The sequence below is a fragment of the Pelmatolapia mariae genome, linkage group LG5, assembly GCF_036321145.2.
Source record: "Pelmatolapia mariae isolate MD_Pm_ZW linkage group LG5, Pm_UMD_F_2, whole genome shotgun sequence".
NCBI lineage: Eukaryota > Metazoa > Chordata > Actinopteri > Cichliformes > Cichlidae > Pelmatolapia > Pelmatolapia mariae.
In genome coordinates, this window is record NC_086231.1 from 20,428,829 (window position 1) to 20,449,390 (window position 20,562).

At 43.7% G+C, this 20,562-nt stretch overlaps 2 protein-coding genes across 4 annotated transcripts; one reads left to right on the forward strand and one right to left on the reverse strand.

Annotated features, from left to right (window-relative positions):
* Positions 1-700: 700 nt before the first annotated feature.
* usp49 (ubiquitin specific peptidase 49) lies at positions 701-9,620 on the forward strand. Of its 2 annotated transcripts, none has more exons than XM_063474114.1 (7): positions 701-814; positions 2,131-2,253; positions 2,392-3,836; positions 5,552-5,759; positions 7,473-7,581; positions 7,807-8,012; positions 8,121-9,620. In XM_063474114.1, the coding sequence occupies exons 3-7, from the start codon at positions 2,457-2,459 to the stop codon at positions 8,222-8,224; spliced, it is 2,007 nt and encodes a 668-aa protein (XP_063330184.1). In that variant the 5' UTR covers positions 701-814; positions 2,131-2,253; positions 2,392-2,456; the 3' UTR covers positions 8,225-9,620. The 2 variants fall into 2 exon arrangements, with proteins under 2 accessions (XP_063330184.1, XP_063330185.1); XM_063474115.1 differs by lacking the exon at positions 701-814 and adding an exon at positions 824-843.
* An 863-nt stretch (positions 9,621-10,483) lies between these two features.
* On the reverse strand, positions 10,484-17,633 carry tmcc2 (transmembrane and coiled-coil domain family 2). 2 transcript variants are annotated; one of them, XM_063474116.1, is made up of 5 exons: positions 17,363-17,633; positions 14,273-14,686; positions 13,341-13,963; positions 12,058-12,193; positions 10,484-11,759 (listed from the first exon to the last, which is right to left on the reverse strand). In XM_063474116.1, the coding sequence occupies exons 1-5, from the start codon at positions 17,363-17,365 to the stop codon at positions 11,460-11,462; spliced, it is 1,476 nt and encodes a 491-aa protein (XP_063330186.1). In that variant the 5' UTR covers positions 17,366-17,633; the 3' UTR covers positions 10,484-11,459. The 2 variants fall into 2 exon arrangements, with proteins under 2 accessions (XP_063330186.1, XP_063330188.1); XM_063474118.1 differs by having other exon boundaries at positions 17,368-17,632.
* Positions 17,634-20,562: the final 2,929 nt, after the last annotated feature.

The window sequence follows — 20,562 nt, forward strand, 5'->3', positions numbered from 1 at the left end:
TTATGCTTGGCATCGAGTGGACTCTTATGTTAGAGCAGGGGAAAAAAAGTAAAAATGCAGAACAATGTCCTATTAAATTACCAGTAATTGGATTTTTTTTAAAAAATATATATATAACTCAAGTGTCCTATTAAATTACGATAATTGCTATTGTTAATTTGGTTATTTTTATCCATGCGTCTCCTAATCTCATGTGAAAAAATCCTGGATATGCAGCGTAACCACAAATGTATTATAATTAAAGCTGATAAAACTGACATGACTTCTCTTTTAGAACTTGTGATATGTTATTCAGCTTTCAAACTCTCCCTGAATGCTGCGCATTTCTTCTAGACAGTGGCTTTCTTTTTATGTTTAAACTTGAATTACACTGATTTGCGCTGAAAGTAGTCCCTCCCCACGACAGCATCCAAATGAGATGCGCCTAATAGGGCGCTTAAAGCTAAACACACGCACACTACACGCGCGCGCCTCAGGTGTATTTTACCAGATTAACACTACCGAGCTGACACATGGCGCGCACGGGGTTTAACGGGGACACCGGGGGTCAGGAGTAGCGGCTGTCCTCTTAAACCCGGCTTCCACTCTGGCCTCGGTTATTGTTCCATGTGGCCGTTGTGGGTGGACGGACGGACGGTCCATCCTGCTGCCTGTTGTTCAACCCTTCCGCCAATGAGAGCCCGGCTCCCGCTCAGCCCCAGTCCAATGAGAGCGGCGGGGTCTGTGCTCGGATCGAGAGTTGGGTTGTTCAATCTGTGAGGAGGACAACAAGCAGCTCTCTGAGTGTACACCGGATGGATGGATGCTGGCGATGGTAACGTTACCCAGCTTTACCATTATCAGGTGTTGCAAATATATTGAGGGGCACCGATAGGGCCGAGAGCCGCGTTTCAGCAGCCGGCTTCCTGCGGTGAATGTCACCGGGTAGTTTTTTTTAACGGTTAACGGCGCAGTTTGCTAGCCTTAACGTTAGCGACCGACGGCAGCCGTTAGGTTAACTTCGATTGTCCTCAACAAACAGGTTAGCAGCTTAGCTAACGTTAGCAACTGTGGCGAGCAGATAACGCGAATTGTTAGCTGCTTGGAGCCAAGCGAATAAATCCGTGTTTAACTCAGCGCGTTATTAGGCGAGACACAGCAGAGGGAAGGGAGGGAGGAGCTGGGGGGGCAAGCGGTGCAAACCCTACGCACAGCCGCCGTGGATAAAAACGGTTAGCGGCGGCAGCTAAGTTGCTGCCTGCTGGGCTGTCTCGGACCAACAAAGTTGTTGGATGTTCCTGGAGAGTCGCTCTCTGGCTGCTCTTTGTTCTGGCTTCAGCATGGTGATGGTGGGATAGCCTAGCATGGCGTTAAGAGCCAGCCTGTCTGAGCCAGAAGGCATCCTTTTTAAAACACGGACAGACACAGTGGAGAAATTCTAACATTTGTGAATATCACATGCAGGAGTTGAGGCGGTTAACTTGTAGCGTGCTGCAAAAAGCGTGGCATGCGACTAAAAAAACAGTTGCGCCGATCTGAAAGTTGATGCTGCCATTATTATTTTTATCCATTGTTATTATGATTATTTTAATGTAGTGGCTCATTTATACAAAGAGATGGATAAAAAAGAAAGTGATGTAGCACAGCGCTGGTACTGGTGAGGTACATAACTACATCGATTAACGTTAAGAATATCATTTCAATGGACAGACAAGCGCTCATGTCATCATTTCCTTGCCCGAAAGCTCCGTTTTAATTATTGCCCCTGATCAAATGGCCACATGTTGATTTTCTTAAAGAACGAGAGCGACATAACAGTTCATTTTCCGTGTGTGATTCCTGTAGATGTCAATCATTTGCCACGTTTATTCACAGTAATGTCAACCAGGGCAGTCAGTGTCACAACTGGAGGAGATTCCCACAATAAAGTCACTTCCTGAGTTATTTGGTTATGTTACTTTTTGTTAAGAAGTTTTATGGTCACTTGTTTTCAGTCCACTTTTTGTGTAAAGATAGATTTTTGAGAATTTCCTAAATGCCTGGTTTTCATTAATTGGAGAAGTGTGTGATTTATCTCTGTCGTTGTGGGGTGGAGTGGTTGCTTTGTCTGTTTTTTGTTTTTTCATTGCAGCTTTCACCCCTATTTCTCAGACTCTCTCTGGAGCCGCTGGTGCTGACGGTGGGCATGGGTGATCGGGCTGAACTGTCCTGTTGTGTTCTTTGCAGATGTTGTGATGTGTTGTCCAGAATTTGATCACAAAAACTCCTTTTCCAGTTAGTACATCTTCTTTCGTTTTTGTTTTTGTGACAGTTGCTTATACACTGCAGTCTTTTCATTAGAAAAACAGAAAACAAAAACACTGGATTCTGCTATCAGCAGTAATCTTGCTTTATTTTTTTCTTCCCCTGCAGAATGAGTTGCTGTTTGGCTGCGGGACCTGTGTCCTATCGCTGAGGCCACATGTGTATCTGGAGCAATGGATCGTTGTAAGCACGTGGTACGCCTTCGCCTAGGCCAAGACCATTCGATCCTTAATCCGCAAAAATGGCACTGTGTCGACTGCAGCACCACCGATTCGGTGTGGGCCTGCCTCAAGTGCTCCCACGTGGCCTGTGGACGGTTTATGGAGGAGCACTCACTCAAACACTTTCAGGAGTCGCACCATCCGCTGGCTATGGAGGTGCGAGAGCTGGATGTTTTTTGCTTTGCCTGTGGAGACTATGTACTCAACGATAACGCAGAGGGTGACCTCAAACTCCTCAGAGGGGCGCTCTCCACTGTTCGGAGCCCGGGTAGGCGCTCACTGCGCTCTTCAACAGGGGGGGAGTGTACTCCCTGGGTTGGGGAAAGTGGGCCGCAGCCCGCCATGCAGCTGGCCTTGCGGCACAGGAGGAAAGCACTCCTGGGGAAAATGCTCCGGATGTGGATCAGCAAACATCAGGAGCTCCAGAATCAGCGTAAAGAGAAACTCGAGGAAGCTAGAAGACAAAAGAAGGAGGTGAAAAAGAGACTCATGGAAGAACTTGGCAATGTTCCTCCCAGGAAGAGTGCTAGGCTTCTTACTCAGGCGCCACGTTCAACCATCACACTCATTCCACGCAAATTTCGCGACCCTCCAGAACGCCTACCTCCTCCTCCTGCCCAAAAGAAGCCTTCACTTTTAACCCTGTCCCGCAAGACTTCTCAGAATGGCAAAGCTGCCAGACTGAGGCGATACTACTCCACGCATGCAGTCACACGGCGGAGACTCGCTCCGGGGGTCACTGGTCTGCGCAACTTGGGGAACACGTGCTACATGAACTCAATATTGCAAGTGCTGAGCCACCTGCAGAAATTCAGGGAGTGTTTTCTCACTTTGGACCTGTGTGAGACTGAGGAGCTACTGGCCAAGACCAACCACTCCCAGGGGATGAAGGGGGTGACAGGAGGTGTGGTCAGCAGTGGTAACACAGCGCTGGCAGAATACCCTCTTGGACGTATGGGGAAGGCGGGCTGTTGGAATTTGCCCGTGGGGAAAAAGGAAAGCGTCTCGCCTCCTCCTCGCTGCTCCACCCGCCAGCAGATGTCTCTGTGCCATGAGTTACATACGCTTTTCAGGGTCATGTGGTCAGGCCGGTGGTCTTTAGTATCTCCCTTTGCCATGCTGCACTCTGTGTGGAACCTCATCCCGGCTTTCCGTGGATACGACCAGCAGGATGCCCAGGAGTTCTTGTGTGAGCTGCTGGACAAGGTGCAGCAGGAGCTGGACACAGAGGGGTCCAAACGGCGGATAGTCATCCCCATCACAAAGAGGAAACTATCCAAGCAAGTGCTAAAGGTTCTCAACACCATCTTTCACGGGCAGCTACTCAGCCAGGTGAGACTCCTAACTTTGTGTATTTGGCCCAAATTATAGCCGCATGCAGTCAGTGTTGTCCAGTGTGATGTAGGTTGTTTTGTTTGTGTATTTATCTCTTTTCCCTCTTGCTTTCCATTTCTACATGTCTGTTGTGAAGTTCTGGGCTAATGCCAAGATTTTGACTTTTGTGTTTTGTTTTGCTTTCATTGTTATTTCTGTATATTTATATTCCCCCTTTGTGCCAGAGACACAAATCTGATAATAAAATAAGTAATAAATGTTAATTAATAAGTGATAAGTAAAAGGATAGCGTTTTAGTCTTCATGCCTTTTATTTTGAAAATTGACCATTTTCTTTACTCTCCTGGGTCTAACTTCCTTCCTACAAGATGAAGACAAGATAAAAAAGGAGAAAAAAATGACCCAGTGGTATTTTTAGTAAGTGCTGTTTCTGGGATGCTTCTGCAAAAACATGCTTCACCGGGTACAGTTAAGCTGTAGTCATTGTTTTGAAGAGGTGTAATCAGCTCCTGTAGCTGTCCTTCAGTTAGTCCCCAGTTAACTTTGAACACTGAGAAAATTCACATGAGACATCAGATAAACGTCGGCCACTGACATCAGTAAAGGGTATCAACTTAGGTGCTCTTACCAATCACAAGGGCCCATATCAGTTAATATCAATTACATATAAGCTGAAATTTATACACTGTGCTGCAGATACAGATGCCATGGACACAGATTTCCAGTTAATCCAAGTCTGTGGTTGCATGTAAAAACTGTGACGTCACGTCACCACATTCCCATAATCATTTAGGGTGGTGCATGAGGAGGACCAGACTTACACTACAATGGTGCGTTGTAGTATATTGTCTCTGTGGTGTCCAAATTTCCACTCTATCTGCAGTCTCCTCTTCCCAATAAAGGCAAAATGCCCACAAGATATCTCTGCATTTTCTTATCCACCAGCCCTATGATAGATATCCTGGTTGTCATAGGGCGAGAGGTAGGGTACAGCCTAGGAACGTCATCAGCCGATCACATGGCTAACACAGAGAGAGACAGACAACTATTCCTGCTCACTGTCACACCTATAGCTGCTTTAGAATCACCAGTTAACCTTACATGCATGTGTTTGGACTGTTGGAGCAAGGTGGAGTACCCAAAAGGCTTCCCATGCAGCATGCACGCATTACACAGAAAGCACCCCCCCAGTCCAGCGGTCCAGCAGTTTCAAAGGCGACACTCTGCAATTATAATTGTAATTTAATTTTTAAAATTCAAAATTAAATCCACTTCAAGGTGATGTGTTTTGGGTGTTGTGAACAAACAAACAAACAAAAAAAGTCATAACTGCATCTGTTCAGCTCTGTTTGCAGGGTTTGACCAATCACAGTTAAGATCGTGAGTTTAGTAATAAAAAAGAGGCATATATCTGCATTAAAGAATAAAATGCAGAGACACGGTGGGTTAAGCAGTTGCCTGGGAGAGCAGGCCAAAGCCAGAAGACGGTTGATTGATTGTGATCATGTATGAAGAGCATAAACCTGTGCTGGGATGTAGTTAGAATGGGGAAGTGTCTGGTTTTGTAATTCTGGCAGGTATTTTTGTTTTATTTATTAAATCATTGTTTATTTATTTGTTTGCACTTTTCAGAGTTCTGCTACAGCTGAAACTTGGAATCATCATCAAACTCACCTTTGTTTGTGTTCCTCATCTTCTCTGTGTATGTTTTAGGTGACATGCCTATCCTGTAAGCACAAGTCTAACACAGTAGAGCCATTCTGGGATTTGTCTTTGGAGTTTCCAGAGCGATACCACAGCATAGACAAAGGCTCGAGCTCGACGGCTTACCAGCGTAGCTGCACCCTCACTGAGATGCTGTCCAAGTTTACAGAGATGGAGGCTCTTGAAGGCAGCATCTACGCCTGCAACCACTGCAACAGTCAGTACAATGTTTAATGCACCACAAGCCAAGCTCGTCTTAAGTTCATTATTAGCTGATAAGACTTTGCTTCTTAAGCTCGAGTTGAATAAATCTGTATTATTTCAGGATATCTGCCTATTATATGACAACTTGGATGCATTCTGATAAAGCTGTTTATCAACCCTAAAATATCAATTAGCAGTTAAATTATTCTATTGATTCATCAGACAGAGAACTGGATAGTGGACCATACACTTGGGTTCACATGATGAATGTCATGAATTTGGATTCTAATGGGAATTTTAAATTTTAAATAAGTTATTATCCAAAGTGGAACTTAAAGTTATAGATTTCCCTTCATGATTTATTCATTTTGACTCCGGACCCTGCTTTTTCTTTAAAGGTTAATGCAGTTTACTTGCGAGGTATTTCTAAGAATAACTGAGGAGAATGTCAGGACAGCAACTTGTAAAAATGAAGCGTACAGAACATTTTCCTGTTAATCTGATGGCATCGGAACTAAACGCACACCCGGGTCATGACTAATTAAAAGCTGTCATTTCATTCTCATCAGACGCACAATAGTAACATGCAAACTGTCGCATAAATGAAGAGGATTGCGCAGGATTACGACTGCATGCATGTGTTTCCCGACGTTCTCAGTTAAAAGACTTGAATTTTCAGGATGGAGAGAAGTTCGTCTCCGAAGTGTTACACATGCATTCAGTGTGATCCAAATGCATAAACCAAGATTTACAAATGTGTGTATTGATTTGTGTGTAGCGTTTGAGGACACACAAGCAGGTGCTTCAGTCCACACACAATTTCAAAGCAATTTTACCACACGTAAAACTGTTTTACAAATGCGCACATCCACATTTGAATAAATATTGAATGAATACTGATCAGCTGCTCACAATTTCTGTGCATACAAATCTCTGTAACTTTACAGACATCCTCCTACTCACGAATCGCCTGGCACGCACAGATCACATCACATGGTCATGTAGGGTTTTGAGACAAATTTCAGGCTGCCGGTTTCGCATACATCCAGAAATGTAAGCTGCATTCAAGTACCAGTGTTCTGTTTTCCTGCGTTTTTCCTACTAAAGTAGCCATTTCTTCTTCTAAGTAAACAGAACAACTAGTCACCCCGCTACTAGAAAACAGATTTTCCAGTTATGTACTTAGAAGTTTTCACTGGAATGGAGACAGAATCTATCAGGAAAAAATGGAAAAAAAAGTAATTCATTTCAAGAAGGTGAGGTAAAAGCTGCTGTATTTACTGAAGTGCGAAGTCTTGTGGTCCCAAATCATCAAATAAACATCAGTAAAGTGTAAACACTTACCTCAAGTATGATTTGTCAGGTAATGTATTGTCAGATTTCACCCATGGTATGCATACAGAGAACACTGTAGAACTGTGGGTGCATCTGAATGTACCCGTGAGGAACATTTAATGTGTAAAGTGACCTTTACCTGAATGACTGAATGCTTTCAACAGATTAATGAAGCCAACGGTGTTATTTATTTATTCATTGTCTAAGAAGCTCTTTAATCTCCTGCTGGCAGCTCCGGCGGAGGCAGTGACTTAAAAACTAGGCTGGCAGCCTTTGAGAGAGCCACACAACACTTTCGCAAAGCCTGAGATTTTGTAAGAAAGCGTCACTTGTGCAGCGGAAACAAAGCCTCGCATCAGTAACCTGTCATCTCCTTGTTTCATGGTTTCAGAAAGAAGACGGAAATCATCCCACAAACCCTTAGTTCTGTCAGAAGCATGTAAGCAGCTTCTGATCTACCGTTTACCTCAGGTTCTCCGGCTGCACCTCAAACGCTTCAGGCAAGTTTCTGTAAAGGCTGATATATATAATTTTTTTTCTTTTTACTTCCAAACCAAGTTCTTTGAAATTTCTCAAAGAAATTTCAGGATTTCCTGTAGTTTTGATCTTGTTTTTTCTGTTTGTGTTGTCGTTGTGAACTTGGGGTGCTCAACCTTTATTTATTTTTTTTGTAAGATGAGGCTTGTGAAGTGTAGCAACACTAACTATCGCCTGTTGTACGGCAGATGGTCGGGGCGGAACCACAGGGAGAAAATCGGCGTCCATGTGGCCTTTGACCAGGTTCTGAACATCAAACCATACTGCTGCACAGGCTCAGGTCACTCTGTCCACAGAGGAGGCTACACCTACGATCTGTCTGCTGTAGTTATGCATCACGGTAAAGGCTTCGGCTCAGGGCACTACACCGCATACTGCTACAATACAGAAGGAGGTGAGGAAGAGCACACAGCATCCTGTGATTTATTTAAGATGCAAATGTTCTGCTGTGCTGTTGCTGTTTTTTTTAACATCTTTTTTAATGTGCATTTGCTATCCTCAGGTTTCTGGGTCCACTGTAATGACTCTGAGATGAAGGTTTGCAGTGTGGAGGAAGTGTGCAACACTCAGGCCTATATTCTCTTCTATACCCAGAGGTCTGCTTAGGTACCTCTCGCTGTGATGATAACCTGTGCGTGGAAACTTAGGGCTGCATTCATGAAAAGGTTTTCTGATGCTTTCCCAGATGTCATTACATTTTAGCAGCACAATCCAGATAAGAAGTATGATAGTGGTGAGTAATGTTGCCATAGCTAGTAGATCAGAAAGCTCTGGGTTTGCGTCTTACTTTTGACTCGGTCAGAAAACGTTTTCGTAAATGAAGCCCAGGTTTCTCAGCCTGTAGGACCAGCGTATTGATTCCTGGCCTGAAGACTGTGGTCGGACTCTGTCCTGCTGAACAACAACAACAACCATCAGGCTCGTGTCTGTTGAGTCTGGGAACAACCAGGCGCTCTCCCCGAGACAGCATTTTACATTAAAAAGGCAACACGGATTCTGGACTTCGGAGCGTTTGGTCACAGTAATGTTGACGATGTGCATTTTTACACGTAATCGTGCATTTGACCGCTGAGTTTTACAAGAAGCGACACATTTTTAACGTTGCCAGCGACCGCACTGAGGGTCCACGCTCCATGTTGCCTTCTGCTCAGCTTTTTTAATTATCGTGAAACGTCAGTTATGGAAACTTTTAATACTCACCCCTGTGTCATTTGTATCTCATCATGTCCTCTCCCTCAGATGTACTGCTGTGACTGGATACTGTGTCTTAGGCTCAAGGCTCTCAGTGAACACGAATAGTTTTTGTTTTTAGTTTATTTTGTAGCCGCTCTGTTCCATGAAAAGAAGCAAAAAGCACGAGTTTCAGACTCTCAGTGGAAAGCTGCGGGAGGAGCTGTTGCTGACGGCTCCCGTAACACCTTGAAGTGTCTGCTCCTCCTCCTGCGGTTAGACCGGTCTGAGCCTGGGTTGGACACGCCGCATCTCTTAACCTGCCGGAGACGGGACGCGAGTTAAAGGGTAGATACCGAAGAATGTGTGGTTTCTTTTTCTTTCTTTCTTTTATCTGTTTTTTGGGGGTACCCATTTTTGAGTTGAGCACCTGAAAGCAATATATTGTACATCTCGCATCTTGACAGGAAATTTAAGAAAATCAGGAATTCTTCTGCTTGTTATATACAATGTGTTTTGGGTTTTTTCTGTTGTTTTTTTAATTTTATTTTTTTCTACTCTGCTGTTTCTATCGAGGTCTTTAGATTTTGCTAGGTTGTCAAGAAAAACTGTGTTTGATACGAGTCAAATGCAAAATACATTTGTGAACTCTGTGACAGTTGGAACAATCTAATGACGATGAATGTCTTACTTTTTAGCGGTCAGGTGTGGCCATGCCACCGGCTCTGATCCCCTTGAGTTCTGTCGTGTACTGTAAGAATACCTGTCATAAATGTAATGGTCATATGGGTTTTGCCTGACAGTAATTATTAAAAAGACAAAACAAAATTGAGATGCTTTGGTTCTCTTGCTCATTTATTTATTTATTTATTTATATAGTATTTTTCCAGAGGGAGTGGTGATTCTGATTAAAAGAAGGTTATGAGCAGCTTCATGAATTTAGCTTCATGGCTGAGCCAAGAGAGTAAAGTAGAACTGAAATAATCAGGTTAGCAGATGGATGCACAGCTGATCCGAGGCCTAACCACTAATGTGTTCTTAGAAATATAATCTGATCCAGCCAAGGATGGTGCTCATAATCAAATGTAAATCTCTTTCTTGCCTTAACAGTAAAGTGATCAGGGGCGTGACCGCCACTCCCAAATGAAAAAGATATGAATCAGTAATTATGATCCAAAAATATGCCAACAGTGTCTGAAACCACATTCTACAAATGCTTCCTTAAGGTATGTGTACGTGTTTAAATGCTTAAGACCAATCAGCTTATGGGACTCTTTCACACTGGAAGCTCCTAAATTTCCCTTTTTCCATGCTTCATATCTGACTTTTATGGAAGATCTATGTTACTTTGTTTGTATGCGATGGTCAAGGGTGGAGCAAAAGGATGGCCAAGCTCACTGCAAACTAACATTTACCCGTCCCTCTGGCCTACCTCTTGCAACCAAAGGTGATCAGATGATTATGCACACAGTCAGAGCTGGAGCTTTATCCACTAACTGCTGCTTTTTTATGCTTCCCATGCATTCACATTGTAACAGCAAAACCACCTATTTATATGCAATAATCTTACAATTATTATAAGCAATCAAAAGAGAATACACTTTGGGGCCTGCATATGCAAAAACGTTTTTAAAAGTTAAAAAAGAAAAGAAAAGCAGGTGTCGGCATGAAGGACGATGAGGAGATGACTCAAGGTCAGCCTAATATATGAAATCATTTATTTCTTACATTGTTTAATAAAACAGCAATAATTCTTTCTTTTTTTTGCAAACTGGATATAAACTTTGAACATGCCAGTTAAGTTGACACTGTGGATAGTAGCAGTTCTACAATAGATATAATATGAAAATGCATTTGTGGACAGAGCAGATTTTTACACTGTTGAGTCAGTATGGTGAATTGTAGCAGATTTTTTTTAACTATTCATTCATTTGCAAGAGAGAAAAAAAAAAGGAAAACGGAAGAAAAAGCACTGCTTCAACACCAGAGAAGAATGTGAAACAAACCGGGAATGACACCGAGTGGAGATACGACAGATCCGCGCTGCAATTCTGACACCAAAATGGCAGTTATAGAAGATTCAGTCTGTCAGTAATGACATGTTAACTCATGCCAGCTAGATGCATCTCAGTGCACATATGAGGACATGCATGAGCACATAACATTCATGGAGAAAAGAAAAAAAAAGCCTTGTTCCTCTCAAATACGCATTAGCTTCAACATGAAGATTACAGCAAACATGATCGGGCATTTTATTTTTGCTCCTGTCTTTGTAATGAATGTATCATAAATCATTAGAAAAAGGCCAAAGATTTCTTGCAAGAAACTCAGTTTTTGGTGACAGCGATGCGATCGACGGTTGGTCATCAGTGCCGGTACATGTGGGTGAGAGGAAAGGAAGTCTTTTGTCACTTGGCAAGCAGAGAATTTCACTTGTTTTTGCTCTGTAAACACCTCTCGGCGCTCCCTGTAGGCCGGGTCTCGACTAAAAAGTGCCGTGCTTTGTTCTCTCCCACTCCGCCTTCAAACTCAAAGGGAACTGGCCGCAGTGGCTTTCATTTCACTTCAGTCTCTGGGTCCCTTCAGTGATGGCGAACTGAGCTGGAATCAGCTTCTCTGGTCCCCTCCTCCTCCTTCTCCTCCTCCTCCTATAGAGTGTCTTTCAGGAAGCTTAGCTGGGCAGCAGCCACAGCTCCACAAAGTCCCACTGCTTCCACAGCACGAACAGCAGCATTGTCAGCAGGACGGTGGCGGCTACGCGGGCCCGGGTCTTCATCAGAGGGGTGATGAAGTTGGCCAGAGTGGAGACGAAGACCAGCAGCACGGCCATGAGCGCCAGGATGACGTTGATGAGCTTCCCCAGCAGAGCTCGAGCGTTGGCATTCTCCACTCCTTCTAACTGGACAACCTGCTGCTGCTGCTGCTGCAGCTCCAACTTGGTGATGCGGGTCAGGCATGACTCGACTGCCTCCTGTGTGTGCAGATCCCAAAGAAATGAACCCACTTAGTGCGATTTTGTTTTTCAAAACCTCATTAAAAGGCCTGAAAATCTAAGACACCTTTTTACAGGGAGCGATAATGTCTTAATTCAACTGCTTTAGTCAGAGTTGAGACTACCTCTGAAAATCGCAGTCAGTAAACAGGTTGTACCTTCACGTCTTTGAAGCATATACAGGTTTTGGAGAAACATATTGCCCACACACAGCTCTGATCCCAACTTCTAGCAAACTCCAAAGTCTCCAACGATCTATCAGAGTCTTTGTTTTTACCTGAATGTCTCTCGCCCTCTCATACGACTGGTAGGCAACTTTCTCCTCCATGCTGGCGAGCTCCTGTTTCAGGTTGGTCATCTCATTCTGGTGCAGCTCCGTCAGGTCATTCAGCTGCTCTTCAAGTCGCTCGTACCTGAACACACAGCGCAGCACACACTGTACTCCAAAGCATGCATGACAAACTTGTTTTACATGGTTTATCTACATATTTAATCACTGTGATGTTATTTCTCCTTCTTTTTTTTATTTTTTATTGTGGACTCATTGTACAAAACATACATTTAGTAGAGGGCGAAAAAAATGGAAGTTTCCTTGTATTTAATTCATCCTCTGGTTGTTTGTTTGTTGGCAGTCTAGTGTTCACAGCTCTCTACCATCTACCATCTTGAGATTTTGTGTGATGGTAGAGATCAATAAGAGCTCAGCTGATTTCATTTGGGAGGATATCTGGTCATGGTCACACCGAATGTAAAAATCAGTATAAACTTTATATTACCCACAGTGTTTTATGGATCTTCAATCTTCACAACAGTATACCAGGCTTGAATAACATGATTACCTAGGTTGGCTAAGCATTTGACCTTGACCTTCATTTTCTAGCACCCAAGGTTAAATAAAACATTTGAAAGGGCATGGAGAGAACACGCTTTTAATTTTTTCAATATGATGCCCTAATTGATCACGATGACAAAATCACACACTGCATGAAGATATGTCAAAATCTGAAGTTATTGCAGCTTATTGAAGCCAAAGATTTTGGCCGATTCTGCACCAATCATCTGGGTAAAGATAATAAAATACACTAGCATGTAAGGCTTTAAGGTCATAGGTCAATGGTCAGACAGCATGTTGCAAAACAAAAGCTTTAGTATACTCCTTGACCTTCAGGGGGAGTTGTGCTCTCTGAGTGCTATTGTTGTTTATCTATTACTTAATTAATAATGAATTATTAAGTGAATAATTAATTTGTGTTGCATGCACTGTTAGAGGGGAGGTGTTTATCAGAAGGAAAAGCTGTAAAACCTCTGAAAATGTAGTCAGAAATTTCAAACTCGATGCCCTCCTTCACATTTTCCAATAACGTCTAGTGGGCGGCACTTTTCCGGCCACTTTTGGCCCCTGGGCCTTAATTTTGACACCCCTGCTCTAAAGTACATATTTAATAATGATTTTAAAAGGAGCAGTTGGGACTGAGTTGAGTTGTTTTTTCCTTGTGTGAATTGCATCTTGATGTTCAGTGTAGCACGTTAGTGATTGCTTTTCTTTGCAGGATCATCTACCTGTATCTCTCTTCCTGCAGGCACTGAGTCATGTAAGAGTAGTCGCTCTGCAGCTGGCCCTTCATGTCCTCGATGGCGTCCTCCATGTGCGTCTGGCTGGTCTTGATCTCCTGCAGACCCTCAAGTAAAGAGTCCCATGAACTATGCATGTGATGGTGGTGGTGGTGGTGCCCATCCAATCTGGGGCTCCCCATTGTTGGGCCTAACATACCTCCTCCTCCTCCTCCACCAGCCCCACCAGAATTACTGCCCGCTCCGGATCCGGACGTGGCGCTGGAACACTCGTCGTCGCTGCCGTACTTCGGGCTGGAGACCAGGGTGGCGCTTCCACTCAAGGCGCGGGGCGTGGGGGTGTCTTCAGCGTGGCCCCCAACTCCGTCCTCTAGCGTGTCTTTTAGGTGAGCAATGTTATCAGCACTGCCAAACTTGTTTCTTATAAGACTGGCAAACTCTCGTGGCTTGGAGACAACAGCCGTGTGCGTGAGAGCAGAAACTCCTCCTTTAACCCCTTCAACTACTCCACCTCCGAATCCACTTATCCCAGCACGAACGTTGGCCCCCACGTCCTTCAGTCCCTGCTGCATGTCCCGCAGGACATCCTTCGGCTGCCGGGCCGGCCCATTCTGTGAAGAGGGGAAAAGGAATGAGGAAGCAGAGAAGTGGAGGATCCTAAAGGAGAGAGCTGATCATGTTATGAGGGTAAGTTTTAACCCTCATAACACAGATGAGGAAAGCAGGCCCTGTGAAGAATCAGGTGAGACACAGGGGGGATGCACTGGTTTAAATAAGTGTTTGGGAAATCATCAGTCTATTTCTGGACTCAACTGCGCTCCCAAAGATAGACTGAACACTTGTTCAAGTCACTCATAAGATAAATGTTCCAACAGACCACGAAGAAAAACACGTGCACACACACACACACACACACTTACCTGCTCTATCTCCTTCAGCTTCTTGTGGTAGTGCTCTAGTTTTTTGTGTAAGTGCGCAATAGTCTGTGCTGATTTCTGGTTCTTCTTCTCGAACACTTGCTTGATTCTGGACGCCTGCTGTTTGTCCGCGTTGTGAGCCAACTTCAGGTACTCCGCCACGTTGTCGTCACGCGCCTCCTGCTCCACGCGAATCTGCTCGGTGACCTTTAGGATCTTCTGCTGCAGATGCTCCAGAGCAGCACGTGTCCGCTGCGGCTCACCGGCCACAGCACCTTCCGCTCCCCCCGCCATGCCCCCAGACACAGACCCCACCGCCGCTGCTGCCCCCGCTCCGTCCATGCTGATGTTGGTGTCAGAGCCTCCATGGCTGGTAGTGGAGGGCAGGCCTAGAGTTGCCACCTCACTCTTGTCCAGCTGAGGGGACAAGAGGGCAGTGACTTGCTATTCAGGGGTGAAAAGAGAGCTACAACTGCTCCAGATACATTAGAGGTGTTAGTCAAACTAAGGAATCAGTGCCTCATCAGTATAAAAGTGTAAAAGTAGAGATAACAAAGGTTATTCAGATAAACGGCGCTGGAGAAGCATCTTCACTGTAGCTGACTCTTCACAGACTGGGTTATACAAGAAAAGAAGTTCATCTGCAGACATGTGGTGCCAACACGGGTACTACTGTTATTATTGGTGTTATACTCATATAAACATTACTGTGCAAAAGTCTTGAGCCACTCCTAATGTCTATGTGTTTTAATGGGAAATAGGTGCAGCGATTTACATGTGCAAACTTAACATAAATACAGCACACTAAGGCAAGCAGAGTTTGTACAACTCCAATGAGCTTGAAATTCAATATTTTGTTATGACCGCCTGAACTCTCTTACTGAACTCTCTTACTCAAGCTGTCTTGTAATTTTTGTAATTTCTTTAAGTAGCCTTCAGGGATATCCAGCATACTTGAAGGACATTCAAGGTCAGATGCATCTTTTAGGTCCTGTGTCAGGGCTTTCCTTTCCTTTCCTTTTCTTTTCTTTTTTTTGGACATGACTTTCAGATATTCTTCATCTGCTGTAGCGTTTTTAGGCCTGCCATTTCTTCTTTTGTCCACTCTTGCAGTTTCCTCAATTTTCTTAAGGACACATTACACGCTGTGCCAGCTTTCAGCCAGTAGCTCTTTGGGAATGACCTTGTTGTTGAAAAAATACTGTTTAAACTTTATATTAAGCATTATTCAAAGATTCAGCTAAAGAAATGGAAACAAGTTATATGCTGTTGTGACAGGCTGCTAGTAACAAAGTGCCTAGATTAGACTTATTAAAAAATCTATTATTAAATATTTATTAGATATGATGCAATTTAAAATCGGTTCTTTGCTAATGTTCTGTTACATATAGAGACAACACTGGTTCATCCCTTGAGTTAGATGCTGTTTTTGTTCTTGAATGACTAATAGGTACAAGGTACAAGGACTGGACTGAAAGTGAGAAAAAACTTTGAAAGACCTTTGGAAAGCCGAAGCAAAATATAAAGAAACAAGGGTTGGCTCAAGACTGGTGCTGTATGACAATAAAACAGTAATGCTTCGTTTATAATTAAAGTACATCATAGAAGTCGCATACATAAAACACTCAGTTCATTTTTAGTTGTGTGTAATTCAAAAAATTCTCTTCACAGAAACAGACAAAATGTAAAGTATTTGAATCTTTACTTTCTGCAGGAAACAAAATTTCTTCTGTTTTTCTAAACTGCAGATTATATTTTCCAGATCTCAACTGCCAGAAACAAAACACTTGAGTAACCTCAGTAAAATCACTCAACAAAATAAATAAACCTTCTTCGATGGGATCAGTTTAGACTGTCAAAATGTGTCATTTTGCCCACTCGGCGCACATTAACTTTAACCGATCTAGCGGAGAGATTACAGACCACATAGAAAGGCCACCATGCATTAATTAGATGATGCTTCCTGCCCTGCTGAGCCTCAAAAAACGAAGAAGAAGAAGAAGAAGAAGACGACGACGATGACGATTAGTTAAGATCGAAGCAAACTGCACATGTAAACCCACGAAGGTGTGCAGCACGTGGCGTGTACTTTAATGCTAAAGACACGCTGAGCGTTTATGTAAATCTATTTCTGCCTGAACGCGCGTCTGACTTTTCCTTCAGAAAAACAAAAAACATAACAGCCTGAGGATGTAATCCCTTTTACACGACGAGACCCCGCGCTGACAGATCCACGCGGGGATTCCCTGGTCAGTATTATATGTTTATGTGCGGCTTTGGCAGATGGCGCGTTTGATAATGACTCTCAGCCTGACGTCAAAACGCAGCAATCAGACCCTCAGACACGAGCTTGGGCTCACACATGACGAGAGCAGTGCTGTGAGAAATATCTCACAGCACTGCTCTCGTTTCTGTCTGCGGGATGGCGCGAGGATTTATTTTACATTATATCTGCGCGACTGCGTGAAATGAGCACGCGCTGTGATTGTAAAAGTAGGTTACAATCACGGTGTGATGGAGAGGAAAACGCATGACTGCAGCCCCGTGATGGAAAAACAACAAATCATTTTTTCTGATCTTTGAAAAAATAGATGAATAAAAAGTGGGATGCTTTTTTGAGTGGCTGTCACTCGCAGGACAGAGGGGGTGAGGCGGGGTGAGTTGGGGTGCAATGTCCGGCGTTACATATGGGTGAAAACAGGCAACAAAAAAAGCGCAAATCGGCATATAGCGACGGCTGCGGTGGTGCTCAAACCTGACGCGGTGTCTCTGTTTAAACGTGTAATAATAATAATAATAATAATAATAATAATAATAATAATAATAATAATAGGTCCACGGAGCGACGCCGTGGATGAAGCCGAGGCTCCTGAAGGTCGGGAGAGAAGCGGTGAGGATGAGGATGGAGATGGCAGATGTCTATGGCGTGAAAACAAGAGGACAGGGTGATGCCTGTGCATTCTTCACTCAGCGGGAGACGCGCGGGGACGTGATGCCAGCGAGTACGCGAGGACGAGACACAAGCAGCGCAGGAAAAATGAAAATGAAAAATTAAAAAAAGGAAAGAAAAAAAAGGAAATCAGAAAACGTTACCATACTGCTTTAATCCAATTTTTGCAGTGCCATTGCAAGTCCGTGTTCGAGGCCCATCCTCCTCCTCCTCCCTCCGCCTCCCCCTGAGCTCACCGAGGAGGAGTCCCCCCCTCCTCAAATGTCTTTACCCCCAGCCGTGGGTCTGGCTAACTGTCACCTCCCTGGATCCTAACGCTCCATCGTTAACACCATCGATATCTGCAGCCTCCCTCTCCCTCTTCCTATCTCTAATGCTCTGATCTCTCTCTCCCTCTCCTTTGTGTCATATGCTCCCTCCGCCTCCCCCTGCTTCACTCTTACATCTCTCTCTCTCCCCCTCCCTCTCTTTCTGTCCCTCTTTCGGTCTACATGCAAATGCTATCAGTCCTGCCCTGTAATGGATGTGGGAGCTAAGGGACAGATGATGGAGGGGCTGGGAGAGCTTAGCGCAGGCGTGCAGGTGCCCCCGTGCTGCTAAGGCCAGAGGAGGGAGGGAGGGGGTGGGGTGGGTGGAGGGAGGGAGGGAGCGCTCTGGGCCCTTACATCCCTAAACTAACTCCAGTACAAACACGCGCACTCCGCCTGTGCTGGTGTGGGACTGCAGTGATGTTGTGCCAAAGTACACAATGCCTCAGAGCGCCGACTCGCTCTCGTAATTTGCCTACTTCACAAAAGAGTGAAGAAAAAAAAAGTGGTATCACAACAGCAGAAGCCAGTTTGCATGACTCGGCACTACTCGAGGATATATTCACCCAACTTCAGATCTCTTTGTGCCTGACGGTGCGTCAGGATGTGTCTCCGCGGAGGGACGCCCTCTAAAAAGGAAGCGTAAAACACACTTTCATCGTCGTCTTCAAAAACAAACTTGGAATAGGTTTCAAAGAGGAACTGAGAACAGAAAAGAATAAAAATAAATAAATAAATAAAAGAAGTAAAAGAACTGGAAGGTATAATAAATAAAATAGACTTCAACAACGCTTGATTTTAGTGTGTTGTTATTTTTAAATTATTGTATTACTTATTGATCGTGGCCCAATAATAGCAAGAGGTAATAAGTTAACACACTTACTGGACACTTTATTAGGGTGTATTCAACCTCTCCTTAACATAAATATTTAATTAGCCAATCACATGGCTTCAGGTCCATGTATTTATGCATGCAGACTGGTCAAGAGGAGCTGCTGAAGTTCAAACTAAGCATCAGATTAGAGAAGAAAGACGATTGAAGTGACTTTGAACGTGGCATGGTCTGCTGTATTTCAGAAACTGCTGATCTGCTTGGATTTTGCTGCACAGCCACCTCTTTACAAGAATGGTCTGATCGTCGGAAAAAGAGAAAATATCCAGTGAGTGAGCGGCACTTCTCTTGGAGAAAATACCTCATTGGTGTCAGAGGTCAGAGGAGAATGGTCAGATGCTTTGAACAGATAGGTAGACAACAGAAACTCAAATAACAGCCAATGTTACAACCAAACTATGCACACCATGATGCCAGTGACGTCAGCAAAGAACAGGAAACTGAACCCACAATTTGCACGGGCTCACCAAACTTGGACATTAGATGTTTGGATAAATGTTGCCTGGTTTCAGGAGTCTCGATTTCTGCTGCAGCCTTCAGATGGTAGCATCAGAATGTTCCACAAACAGCACAAAAACATCGATCCCACCTTGTTCAGGCTGCTGGGGATGAAGTAATGGTGTGGGGGATATTTTCTTGCATACTTTGGGCCCCTTAGTGCCAGCTGATTATCGTTTAAAAAAACACCTCCACAGTCACCAGATCGCAATCTTGTAGAGCACCTTTGGGATGTGATAGAACATCATATGCAGCTGACAAATCTGCACCAAATGTGTGATGCTTTTATGTCAGAATGAACCGAAACCTCTGAGGTTTGTTTCCAGCACCTTGTTGAATCTGTGCTACAAAGAGTTAAGGCACTTCTGAAGACAAAAAGAGATCCAACCTGGTGCTAGCGAGGTGTACCTAATAAAGTGGCCAGTGAGTGTATAATGGCCTTAATGGCGAAATGACGAGTTGTTGTACTGTTGCACAACACTGCAAGGGTTCAACCAAACTAAGGAATAGTTTTACCGTTGATACTAAAAAGTAAAGTGACTACACATTAAAGACACAAGCCGGTTCATTTGACCATTTTATTGGATTTCATAATAATTAAACAAAACCTAAATCAACACATGACATCGTATCTCACAATAAATAAGGACAGAGATTTTCACTTGTAGCCTTGAACAAAACACAATACAGCGGAAATGTGCGCAAGCATCTACAAACAGAAGTGCATTCGTTGTTTGGGGTCATTCGCTTATTTTCTCGGCTTCGGAGCATTTCTAAGCTTTCTGTTGGTGAGGGTTAGCGTCACAGTGACATCTTTCGACACCCATTCATATTACCCATAGCAGCAGGATTTGCTAATGTAGACATAAATAAGTGCCAAGAGGGAAAAAAAAGAACAAATTTAAGGTAAAAAACCCAAAACAAAACATATCATTAGTTAGATTGCACGGTGAAAATAATAAACGTGTCATTTTAGCTTAGTATACATTTGCTTATGATGAAGGAACTTTAAATACCAAAAACAAATGCCAGTAAAGGCACTTGATACTGGGTGTTTATGTGCAACACTGCAGTTTAAATGATTATGCTACCTGACAATGCCATATTTAACTTTATAGATAAATCTCTTATACATATATAACTAAATAAAAGTGTTTAAGTGTTCCTAGCCTACGTCATCAGTATCAGAGTCTGGACCGGGCAGCCGAAGGACATCAAAAATCAGCTGACGTAAAAGTAGATGGAAAAGGATGGAAGAGGATATGATGGCACTTCTGTCTTTTACAATCTAAGCAAAGCAACTGCGTGTTTGAGATGTCAGAACTCTTCAAGCATCTTCCTTTGATTAAATGATGGTCGATAAAAGCACTGTGTACAGCTGGACATAAAAGGTATAACATACTTCAGACAGTAAAAAAGAAGATGACTGGTAAACCCTTGTGATACACATGTAGAAAAAATGCTGTAGAAAAACAATAATGGATTTGAACTATGGAGCCAAAGAGCTTTGTCCTCTCACCTTACAGACATGATGAGACTGGATGGTTTTAATCGACACATCTCCAGCGGATGTGACTGTGCTTTCAGTGCGGCTGAATGTGCAGTCGGGCAACACTTTGGCACCCCCCCCCCCCCCCCCCCCCCT